This window comes from Triticum urartu, chromosome 3A, assembly GCF_056163025.1.
Source record: "Triticum urartu cultivar PI428250 chromosome 3A, HENAU_Tu73, whole genome shotgun sequence".
Classification (NCBI taxonomy): Eukaryota; Viridiplantae; Streptophyta; class Magnoliopsida; order Poales; family Poaceae; genus Triticum; species Triticum urartu.
The window spans coordinates 707,576,638-707,588,824 of NC_141875.1; the positions used below are offsets into that span (position 1 = coordinate 707,576,638).

The following is a 12,187-nucleotide window of genomic DNA, read 5'->3' on the forward strand; positions in this document are numbered from 1 at the left end:
TAAAGTGATCAACTATCTACCATCTGGCTCCTCAGTGATGGTTACATCATTATTACTACATGGGACAAAAAATTCATGTGTCTTAGATACCCTTAGGTTGAAGTATCCTGGATGATTTGGTTCGGGGAGAATAACACTCTCGCTGTTTAACATTGCAACGACATCTGACATGGTGGGTCGATCATCTGCACTTTCTTGTACACACAACAGTGCAATGTTAATGTACTTCCTAGCATCTGATGTATGGATCTCCTTTACAATTGATGCATCTAGAAGCTCAACCCACGTTCGTCCTTCCCAGAGTTGCCATGACTGCAGAAAGCGAGAAAGTATCTTCATAATATGCATATACATGGTAAAAGTTATAAGTCCACTACGAAAATAACACGCCCGTATATGTGAGGGTTTAGAAAAACTCTCACATATCCAAGAAGGTTAAGAAAGTCTCCGTACTGGTAGAAACCAGAATTCCTTTTTCCACTAAGGATCTCAAGAAGTAACACGCCAAAGCTGAACACATCTGATTTGATTGAGTAAATGCCTTCAGATGCATACTCCGGAGACATGTAACCACTGAAATGAGTTAGAAGAACAAGAAAATATTATATCAAAATATATGACTCGTTTCGTCAACTAATAAATGGTATAGTAGGCACTACTTATGCTGTAGATTGTAAGGAAGAAATATGCTTACTATGTTCCTACTACCCTCTTTGTGCTTCCCTGACTATCATTGGAGCTGAATATTTTTGCTAGGCCAAAATCAGAAATTTTAGGATTCATGTCCTGGTCCAAGAGAATGTTGCTGGCCTTAAGGTCTCTGTGTATGATGCGTAGCCGAGAGTGCTTGTGGAGATAGAGAAGACCTTGGGCTATCCCTTCGATTATCACACGTCTTTTGTTCCAATCAATAAAAGTTGTCCTGTTTCTTTCTGCACATTAGAGAGTGCATTTTATAACATGGATTGATCACAATCCAAAATATGGTTAAAAACTACACTGTGCATACCAAATATAAAGAAGTCCAAGCTCTTATTTGGCAAATATTCATACACCAATAGTTTTTCCTCTCCCTTAATGCAGCATCCCAAGAGCCTGACAAGATTATTATGTTGTAATTTTGCAATAAGTTCAACTTCATTTTTGAATTCTGTAAAACCCTGTCCTGAATGTGAGGCAAGCCTTTTGACTGCGATTTGCATTCCATCTGGTAATTGGCCCTGTAAATATGTACAAACCAAAATTGGAGGCATAATTTTTTTATTGAAATGATAAAATAAGGATTACAGGTCATCCATTGCAAAATAAGACAAAATAAACAAGTTATCAAGATTTTCCTAATTTTTATTTCTGCAAAGTGTTATGTATTTGCAGGGTACGCGCAAGAATGTGTATTGATTAATGGCCAGCCAATCTTAGATTTATTTAAGAGAATTATTATAGAATGATCTTAGTATTGAATCTTTTCAAGACAGTGCATTTACCTTGTAGACAGGGCCAAAACCACCTTGTCCAAGTAGGTTTTCTTTGGAGAAGTTATGTGTGGCATGCAATATCTCAGAGAAGTCAAAGAGAGTGAACTCTGAACTCTTCTCCTCCAATCTCCAGACAAGTTCGTCTTCTTCTGGTCTATTGGTGGCAACCTGATCGTTTAAGTTTTCCTTTCCTAAATTGAGAGAATACATAAATATACATCTTAATCTGGGACTGAAACTTAACCTGGCTGGCTACATCAATAATTGCTAGTTTTTCTTTAGAGGAACATTGTTGTGAATGAACCATAATTAGAACAAACCTTTTCTTCGTCTTCTCATCCATATAACCGAACAGATGAAGCATAGGAGTATTGACAGGAGTGGAGCCACCACAGCAATAATCCACACCACCCTCTTGCGTGAGTTGCGTCCTAAGAAAAAAAAAGGCTAGTTCATGTATAGTTCTCATATAAATGAAAACAGAATCATTTAGTGATAGACATATTTTTCTTTCTGCCAAGTGATAGACAATATATGAGAAATCAGCTTGACAAATTAAACATATGCCAGCCATATTTGACAGGAATTTTCACCTATGTCAGTGACCTTTGAACCGTTCCGATTCTAACGGTTTACCCCCTTGTCAAGGAACCTCCTTTTCTTTTTGATTCACTTAGCTTAGTTTCTTAAAACTTAGTTCTTCTACTTATTTATTTTTATTCATCTATTCTAAGCTCAGGTCTACTAATACCAGTGTAATAGTGCTACGTACCACGTATTTAACATGCTACTTATCATAGAGATCAAAGAAGCAATTTTTGTAAGTGGAGATTACCATCATGTGCTAGAGTAAATCAGCTGCTATGAAACAAAATTTCGTGTGGATAATGTATATCAGTACGTACGATAAGTTATTTTTAGCTGTATGCATCTCGACGCGAAGACCGAGGGAATTCCCTCCTTTAAAAAAGCTTTTCTCCACGATTTTTCTGAATCAACTAATCAAATCCAATTAAGGATGTCCTGGACAGGGTGAGAAGTTTACATACCCTGCTGTTCTTGGATGGTCGTCTGCGCCAGCCGGGGAGGCGCCGCAGCTGGTGGGTGTGACTGGGAATATGGGTACCTGGTAGCGGGCGTGGGCGCTGGCCTAGTGCCGTTGACGGCCGGAATTGCAAGCATGGGGACCCCTTCGTAGAAGTGGTATAGCTCGTACCTCATGCTACACCGTGTCCCGAGAATTCGACCACCTTGCGCTCCATCTAGGGACTTGATCGTATGCTTCAAAACAAGCTGTAAACAAGCCGCGCAGTCGTCGGGCGTGAGGTCGGGCGTGCACTGCATAAGGCAGTACACGGTCGTCGGGACGAGGTCGACGCCTAAGCGCGAGGTGATGAACCTCCTCGAGCTGTTTGCAGCCGCTTGGGCCGTGCTGTTGAGACGCATCAACAGCAAGTGCTTGGCGGAGTCGCCGCCTATGGTGAAGTTGAGGTTGTTCCGGAGGGTGATCCAGCTCTTCTGATCTTCGGTGCTGTTGGCAAGAAGAAAATTATGGTTGGAGAACCTGAGCATGCAGGCATCGTAGTACAAGGTGGCGTCCTTATTGTAGGGGCAGATCTGCTGGGCATCAGGGAAGGCGGCAGCCAGGCAGCTCTCGCAGTCGGAGGCGTCGGTGGTGTCCCCACGGCAGAGCGCGAGGGCGTAGACGATGTCCAGAGCATCGCCGGTGGTGGCGGTGGCGAAGAGGCTGGTGGTGTTGGACACGGCCTTGTTGGGAAGGGTGGAGGAGAGGAGCAGGAGGTTGGCTTGGTAGGTGCTGTTTGATGTGTAGTTGCCGCTGCCGCCGCACACTTGCCATTCGGCACCAACGAAAGGCAGGAGAAGGAAGAGGACGATAACCATGTCCATCGACTAGTTTACACCGGGCAGTGGCAGAAGATCGTTGATGGTTTTCTATTTATTTGGCGAAATAATGCAAGAGCGAGTTGCTCCTATATCAGCATCACATTCATGATGATATGCTGGGATGTACTATGTATTTAGTTACCGGCGAGAGAGACCGAACATTTAATGTTTGACTGGCCCGCGTTTGAGTGGGGTGAGCATGATTCTTGCAAAGACCCAGGACCCAAGACCGAACACAAAAGACCGAACCTAACCGAAAGCTGCCCATCTTCTACCCCGTCGGCGACTTTGGTTGCGTCGCCGTCCTGGTCTTGCTGTCGCCGTCGTGGGCTCACCGTCCTCTATTCATCTTCGTACGTAGCCAGCGGAGTCGGAGTCACCGGGTCGTGGACGTGATGGGTGACCACGATAACACCAACGCCCGTTTGGGAGCCTGCATTAGTCTCAGCCAGACCGGACAGAATGTTTTTAGTTTGTTTGGTTGCTTGGATCGCATCAAAAAGTTGGCCTATATGAAACTTAAAAAGGGTTTGTTGGTTCCTTGCTACCCCACCTCTATCTCGTATATCATCATTCCGGACTCTCTCCTTTCTCATATGGCTACACATCCATCTCATCAAAAATAGAAAAAGGAGGTTGTTGCCTCCCGAGCTCCTGGGCTGGCCCATCACGGTCGCCCCTTCAGCGAGAGGGTTCGCGGCTGCTCGATGAACGCGAGGAAAGGTCCTATTGAATGCTCGCGAGCGGCAAACAGAAAAGCCTTCGCTGAAGAGCGCGCAAAACGGGCCGGCCCATTTGCAGACGTTGAATGTAAAAACTCACTAGAATTAAGCTGGGGCCTCGACTCGAACTCATGCCCGCACGTCACAAACTACAGTTGGTAACCAGTCGAACTAGCCACTCCTAATTACTGACACAATTGTAATTTTAACCGAACAATATAACATCCATAATAATATATCATCACAAATATAATCATGAAATAACCCTAAAGTATTGGATTAAAACCATCATGCACAAGAACAAACACAATGAGCATGACTATATTCATCGGCACAAAGGCTGGTACCAAGCGATAGCTCACCGTGTGTGGCGACGAGATCGGCGGTGGCCATCATCTCTGATTGTGCTTTAACCATTGGCCACCCAGGCATGCGGAGGTCATGGTGAACCCCGCCGCTGGAGGCCTGTAAGGTGGCAGTGGTGACGTTGTTGAGTTTGGTTCCTCCCAATGCCTTGCTCGTTCGTGCCTCTCGCTAGTGCCGCCACAGGTCTGCCTCGCCTCTGATGGCCCTAGGGCCATGGGGGCGTGGTGGATCTTGGCAAGGGCCGGCGGAGGGCTTCGTTATTAGTCGTTCTTTTGATTTTTGTTAGGTTTTGTGTTTTACTCAGGAAGGTGAGACGGCGGCGGCTCCCTAAAGTTGAAATAAAGGTCTCCCCGCTAGCCCCCGTTTCGATGGTGCGTCTAGCATAATTGATGAGCGTGTGACGGTGTGTCTTCGGTGAATCTATCCTCGGTGGATTTGCTCGGATCCGCTTATTGTTCGTCTATGTTCGTGTGTCTTTGGGGTGGATCCTTTCGAGCTACGTTATTCTTCATCGGCGGCGGTTGCTGTTTTGGTGCGCTGGCCTTAGCACGGCGACTTTTCAACTGTCTACTACAACAATTTGTGCCGGACTCCGACAAGGGAGGAGCGATGACGGTGGTGCGCCTTCGGCTCGCTTCAGTGCTTGTAATCGTCGCTAGGTGGTTTGCGGATCAAGATGTAATTTTCATTATTTCTGATATTTATTGTACTGCCATGATTAAAGATAAATAGATTGGAAGTTTTCTCGCAAGAAAGACATCAAATATCACATAATTACATCAATTGTATACTTTTTAGGGGCATAATGTAAAAGTTGAAAGAGATTAGTAGATTATTTAATGCTAACCGTGTAAGCATTAATCTTGATCACGGCCGGTTGGTCTTGGCCGAGCCGTCCACCGGAGCTGGCAACAAACAGCTAGCTGGTTAGTGGCTGGAGTTAGTCTCCAGGGCGTCTATAGTCTTGCATGTAAGAGCCGGTGTGTTGCCGAGCCGGGTATTCACCTTCACCTGAGAGAGTGAGAGAGAGAGAGATGGTCCGGAGTTTGTCCCAACAAACCGCCCCTAGTTGGCTGGAAATTTGGAGATTTGATAAGTGTAGGATCGTGGGGTTGCGGCGCCTGCGTTGTCCCTAATCTATTTGGGCCTTCCTTGTTTTCAAGGTTTTACGTATGGTGCTGGTCTACCATTTACCATCACCACGGAGGAGGCAGATGTCAAATGGTTGATCACATTGAGCTAGCAATTAACAAGTTTAAGGTTTACACTAATTCACACCAATGTTTTAAATAGCGGGCTATGATATTTAGCGGCGACCCTTAAAAACAGTTATAACTGGGCTATAGCGGCAAATTGTACATGAAATCATTTAGCGGCAACACCCTCAAACAGCTATAGCGGAGCTATAGCCGGCTATTTAAAACTATGATCCACACCCAACTATTCTCGTTAACTAGTGTATCCAGCTTTCTCCAAACATTTCTACATTATAATTCAAAGCATGAATAAACCTAACACAGAGGAACACCGGCGGTCCATTCAGCACGCCTTCCAGTAGAGGACCTTTGCATGACCTCTTCTTTCTTGCCCATCCTCTGCAAGACCTTGGCAAGTTCGACGTCCCTCTCGGAGTCGAAGTACAAAAAGTCCGTGTCTAGTATGCCTTCCGTGTCATCTAGTCCGCCATGAGTGATGTCGTGTGAGAAATAGTCGATGGAGTCATCCGGATAGGCGAGCTTACGAGCAGACTCCTGGCCGTAGTAGCAACGACCTGTTGGCAGAACCAAATTTGCACCAAACGAATGCACATTTATTTTGAGAAGTTTGCACTCCTTAAATATACTTGAGAACTCAACATATTAAGGATGAAAAGTCTACTTATTTAGTACTTACCCATGGTATACGGTTGGGGCAGAGGGCAGCATACGGAAGGCTTTGACTGATCTTGATATGCCCACCAAAACTCGGCAAAGAAAAGTGTGTTCTTGGATGTCGATTTGGTAGCTGCCATGAAATTGACATGGTAGCATTGATCCTGGTGACCGGTTACTGTTACGGCTACACCGCATATAAAATCCAGATCATATTTTGTTTCTGAAGGATGGCGACGCGCGTATTCCAGCAGTAACTGTTCAATCCTACCGCGAATGAAGCTCTGCTGGTGAGCATAGGCCTCCCTCTTTCTTGTGAGAATGCTCACCGCCGTCCGACAGAGTCTGGGAGCCGGCAGAATCATCGCCGTCCGGGTTTCCTCTCTGAGGATGTTGTATATCTGGGTCAAAGACTCGTAAGAAAGCGCAGTGTTGTTGGCAGTGGCACTAATCATCGAGGACCGTATCTGGTCTAGCTTCGTCGGTGCCAATGATGAAAGAAATGTTGCCCAAGCGGACGCTTGCGGGTGACGAGCAGCAGCGGCGGCGCTGGCAAAAGGGTTGGGAGAGCTCCGGTGTAGATGTGGCTGTAACATGGTGGCCAAGTCGCACTTCCTGTAGCAGAGGTACTTCAAGATCTCGTGCAACGGCAGATGCTTGCCGGAGTTGGCGTGCAGGAGAGCTATGAGGCCGTGCAGGGAGCTAGTGACCACCCTGAGCATGGTGAGGGTGTCAAGGATGTCGTGCGCCTGCATCCCACGATCAGCCACGGGGAGCGGGAAGTTCGCGTCATACCAGACGGTGCTCAGGATGATGTTGGAGACAGGGTCCATAGGGCCGTAGCAGTGGCCGGCGAGGAGGATGCCGCGTACATGGTGGCGCGCGGCATAGCTTGGCAGCATGGCGAGAGCCCTGAGGTAGAATCCATGGATGGTGCCCAGGAGGGACATCTCCAGAGACCTTACGTACGGGCATTTTCGGGCGTTGTCCACGTCGAGACACCCCATGTACGCGCAAGGGGAGTCGCGCGGACCCGCCGTCGTGCGTGTCGCCCACGATGGTGCCATGGAGTAAGAGATTAGCGTGGACTGCGTGTCTTGAAGACGCCGTAGAGATGCGATGTGGTCGCCGGCTCGCTGGACAATGGTGGTGTACGCGATCCGGCCATCTCCAAGGTAGATGCAGCTCGTAGTGCCTTCTTCAAGCGGCGGCGGTGACTGCAATGTAGCCATGGCGGAGATGTCGTCTTGGTGGCGCAGCACGTGGAGGATGTTCTTTACGTCTTGGACAGCCAGCCTATTCCGACCGCCGTCGTGTCGTAGGATGGGGGCAAGTATCTCGAGCTTCTGCGGTGGAAGCCACGCCGTCGCGAGCGACACGAGGCTGTCCGGCGAAGGGTGTTGCATGTGCATAGCCGCGAGCCTGAGAGACTGCCGCGTCCTCCCAGAGCCAGGGTCCGGCGGCGCAGGCCGGGCGACGTAGAGCTCGTGCTCGACGAGCAGAACCGCCATGGCGATGTCGGCACGCGCCCAGACGAGGTACCGCCCGGCTTGCTCCTCGCTGAGCAGTCCGAAGTAGGCCCTCATGAACTCGAGGAGGCACCCGCTGGACCTGCACGCGACGCCGTGCCATGCATCTCTGCTCTCGTTTCGGCGGCCCGACGGCATCCTGCGTCCTGGACCGGACGGCGCCGGGCTAGGGTTTGCCTCGAACTCGAATCCGTGTGGGAGGAGGGAGATGGTGTTGAGGACGATGTTGGTAACGGGATCGAGGAGGCCGAGGCAGAAGCCGCCGCGGTCGGCGAGCTGGGTCAGGTCGAGACCGTCCGGCATGTCCTCGACGGGCAGCCGCCGGAACGCTTCGTCGTAGTGGCCGACGAGGATGACGCGGAGGGCCTCGAGCGTGGCGGCCGAGATGGGGTCATCGGCGAGGCCGTGGTCCGTGAAGCAGGAGATCGTGCCCCTCGTGGGGTCGTAGTCGTCGTACTCGTAGGGCTGCGGCGGCGGCATACGCATCGGCTGGACCATGTGTCGAGAACGATCGATGATCAGGTGGATGGGTTGGAGACGACGTGCGATACTTTCGTTGCGCTCGATTCTCTCGATCGCTAGGTTTTGTATAGGCTATAGGCTAGTTTATTTCCTTTTCTAAGCGAACGGGCCAAAAATATGAAAAAGAATTCTATGCGACTGGTCTCACGCGAGACCCATTCTGATGGATGACACGTGATTTGTGAATGCTTTGTGATTTATGAATGTCATGTGTTATCCATCAGGACGGATCTCACCTGCTAACAGTAAGAGCTGGTCTCATATAATTTTTTTCCCAAAAATATATGGACGCCACGGACACAATGGATTTGCAATTTGATCTAGAACGCGACCGTCTCTGATTATTTTTTGTAACGGAGCTGTTCATGCGAGAGCTGTAAACGGCCCACTTTGATGATCTGTTCGGGTCCACGGACCTACGTGTGTCGGGTCCACGGACCGACGGAAATTATTAGGGTCCGGGAGAATCGGATCTAAACAAATTTCGGCGTCAAGAAAGCGGACGGGCCCTGCAACGTGAGATCAGATCGGATTCCCCAGCATCTGCTTCCATGGCCAAGCGACGGCGTTCCGACGATGTGGACCGGCTGAGCGAGCTGCCGGAGTGCCTCCTCCAGGGCATCATGTCGTGCCTCAAGGCCCGCCAGCTCGTGCAGACCTGCGCGCTGTCGTCGACATGGCGCCGCCTCTGGCTCACGGCGCCGTGTCTCGACATCGACGCAGGTGAGTGGGCATCCGTGGCCCGCCGTCAGCACAAGGTGAGCTTCAAACCCCGGTTCAGCGAGGACGACGATGAGGAGGAGGACGAGGGAGGCGGAGCTCGACAAATTCGACGATTTCGTCGACAGTCTCTTGCTCCGTCGCGGCGCGTGTGCCTGGCCGCTGGGCACCCTGCGGTTGAGCGTGCCCTCATCCTGGCCCATATGGATGCGCCTCCTCCACGACCGTTCCTACTGCAGGTCGCACAGCAGGTGGATTCGACGTGGCCTCCGGTGCTCCCCGGCGACCCTCGACGTCTCCGGCATCAAGCTGCCTCCTCTGGCGTCTGGTCCTGGCACCCACCGCCTCACCAAGCTGCGCCTCCATAACGTATGTCTCCACAAGGATTTTGAGAAGCACCTCAGCGCCGGGCTCCCCGTCCTACAAGACCTCGAGATCAGAGGCACGGAGATGTCCAAAATCTCAAGAATCGCGTCCGACACGCTCAAGAACCTCATTATTGATAACTCGCCCACATCCAACGCAGGAACAAGGTTAAGCTTCCTCGTCGACGCCCCTCGTCTCGCCTCACTCCACCTCGTCGTTCAGTTTCGTCGCCTTGGCGTTTTCGCTGTCACCGTGTGTGAGGCGGCTTCTCCTGTCGAAGCATCCATCCACTTCCTGGACAAGCCTAAAGTTCGGCAGGTACATGGAAGTTGCTACTATCATCAAGATGACAAAGATTTGCTAATAGCTTTATGCAAACTTCTCCGATCTCTATCCAACGTCAGTCACTTGGAGCTGTCAGGCTTTGGAGATATGGTGCGCACTTCGTTTCAATTAGCGAACACACATTTATTCTCTCAATTAGATTATAAATTAACCATCTTCTTGTCACTTACAATATATATAGGCAGTAGCAGAGCAACATATTCCAGATCTTCCATCACCGGGTACTTGATTTCCAGCGGGGTTTTATCGAACTACGGCGCGGACAAGTGATGATGATTTGCTCCCCCGTCCTATGTTGCAGGCAATACTTGATGAGAAGCAAAACAAATTACCACAACTCGCCAATCTAAAAAACTTGGTCCTTGACAAGTGTGAGATAGGTGACAACATTCAGACGTTGTGGTCCTTCCTTGCATAATGCGCCTGCCCTTGAGAAGCTTACTATCAACAATTGTGGGGTACGTACATACTTTTAATTTCAATTGGTAAAATTTTCTACCTCAATATATACTGTATGTCTTAGGTCCTAAACTATTTGCTTTGCTCATTTGTGCAGTGCCAAGAGTTTCAATATGGTGCTGCTGCTTCGAACATTTTTAAGATGGGTTGCACAATCTCCAGCCTTAAGTTGGTAGAAATCAAGCACAACCCAAGAGATGACCATGAAGTCCAATATACTGCACAAATGGAGAAGATCCTGTCCATGGTACAAAGGGACTTACCGGTGGCTACCAAGATCCATGTTACCAAAGTCAAAAATTAATATAACCCCCCTTCAGTTGCTTTTGACTTTAGTTTGTTATAAGTTTATTCCCTTTCTGTATATTATTTTACATGATGACCTTTCCATGCAACAATGGACTGCTGAGTTATATGCAGATGTTTAATAGAGGACAAGCATTGCATGGACTGCTGAGTTATATGCAGATGTTTCCTATATGGGTTTGTGTTGGGTGGTCTCTTTTTTCATAGGGTGTGTCTAGGGCACATCTAGATGTGCTCTAGTTATTGCACATCTAAGTGAGTGAATTAAGCATAGAGAGAAAGAGAAAAAAGAAAAAGAAAATATCTACACAAATCTCAACATAAGACCAATGACATAAAACTTAGATGTGCAATACTTATAGCACATCTAGATGTGTTTTAGCAAAACTGTTTTTTCATAAGCATGTGGTTGGACAGGCTGATTGCTAGCTCTATGATACCTTTCTTGGTTTGCTATTATTCAAATGATGTGGAACAGTTTCATAATACTGCCCTTGTTTCTTTGTTCCTCGTTTTCTTTCTTTCGCATGCAACAATGGAGTATATAAATGTTTTTTGTGTAAGCTATCACTACCTGTACTCCAAGATATGTTCACAATATATTAGGAAAATTAATTGATAAAAGGACATATTATGTCTTTGTGTTTGTTCCCTTGGAGTTTTCTTGTGTGATCCACTGGTTCCTACGAACACATGATCATTAATCTTTTCTTGGTGAGAAATCGCTTACAGCCACAAAAATGGAAACAAATTGACCAATTATCTTCCATCTGGCTGCTCAGTAATGTTTACATCATTATTACTACATGGCACAACAGCAGTGGCCGATTCATGTATATTAGGTACTCTTAGACTGAAGTATGCTGGATGATTAGGATCTGGAAGAATAACATTCTCGTTGTTTAACATTGCAACGACATTTGACGTGGTTAGTCGATCATCTGCATTCTCTTGTACGCACATCAGTACAATGTGAATGAACCTTCTCGCCTCTGCTGGATGAATTTCCATTACAATTGATGCTTCTAGAAGCTCAAGATATCTTCCACATTCCCAGAGCTGCCACGACTGCAGAATCATTTTTCATCACATGCATGCCAAATTAAGTCTCCAAAATTATATAAGTTTTGTCCAAGAGTTCAGAAGCGCTCACATATCCAAGGAGGTTGATAAAATCTTCAGACTTGTGGAAACCAGAATTCCTTTTTCCACTAAGGATCTCGAGAAGTAACACACCAAAGCTGAACACGTCTGATTTGATTGAGTAAATCTCTTTATAGGCATACTCAGGAGACATATAACCACTGAAAGAGATATAGAAGCACAAGGAAAATATTATATCAAAACACACAATCATGATGTAGGAACTAACTATGTTTTAATTATGACATATATGCTTACTATGTTCCCACCACCCTATTTGTGTTTCCTTGAGTATCATTGGAGCTGAAATTTTTTGCTAGTCCAAAATCAGAGATTTTAGGATTCATATCCTGGTCCAAGAGAATGTTGCTTGCCTTAATAAGGTCTCTATGTCTGATGCGTAGCCGAGAGTGCTTGTGGAGATACAAAAGACCTTGGGCTATGCCTTTCACGTCGTT

General features: G+C 47.6%; 2 protein-coding genes and 1 long non-coding RNA gene across 3 annotated transcripts; 1 reads left to right on the top strand and 2 right to left on the bottom strand.

Moving 5' to 3' along the window:
- Positions 1 to 3,383, bottom strand: LOC125546127 (cysteine-rich receptor-like protein kinase 10). The gene is made up of 7 exons (XM_087517244.1): positions 2,640 to 3,383; positions 1,796 to 1,922; positions 1,485 to 1,666; positions 1,010 to 1,220; positions 695 to 932; positions 423 to 573; positions 1 to 312 (listed from the first exon to the last, which is right to left on the bottom strand). The coding sequence occupies exons 1-7, from the start codon at positions 3,381 to 3,383 to the stop codon at positions 13 to 15; spliced, it is 1,953 nt and encodes a 650-aa protein (XP_087373370.1). The 3' UTR covers positions 1 to 12.
- A 2,596-nt stretch (positions 3,384 to 5,979) lies between these two features.
- On the bottom strand, positions 5,980 to 8,366 carry LOC147981943 (uncharacterized). The gene is made up of 2 exons (XM_087517245.1): positions 6,362 to 8,366; positions 5,980 to 6,239 (listed from the first exon to the last, which is right to left on the bottom strand). Exons 1-2 carry the CDS (start codon positions 8,364 to 8,366, stop codon positions 5,980 to 5,982), a joined length of 2,265 nt encoding a protein of 754 aa, XP_087373371.1.
- Positions 8,367 to 9,503: 1,137 nt separating this feature from the next.
- LOC147981944 (uncharacterized) lies at positions 9,504 to 10,708 on the top strand. The gene is made up of 3 exons (XR_015599958.1): positions 9,504 to 9,911; positions 10,003 to 10,279; positions 10,378 to 10,708. It is a non-coding gene; the product is annotated as an uncharacterized LOC147981944 (long non-coding RNA).
- The last annotated feature ends 1,479 nt before the right edge of the window (positions 10,709 to 12,187 follow it).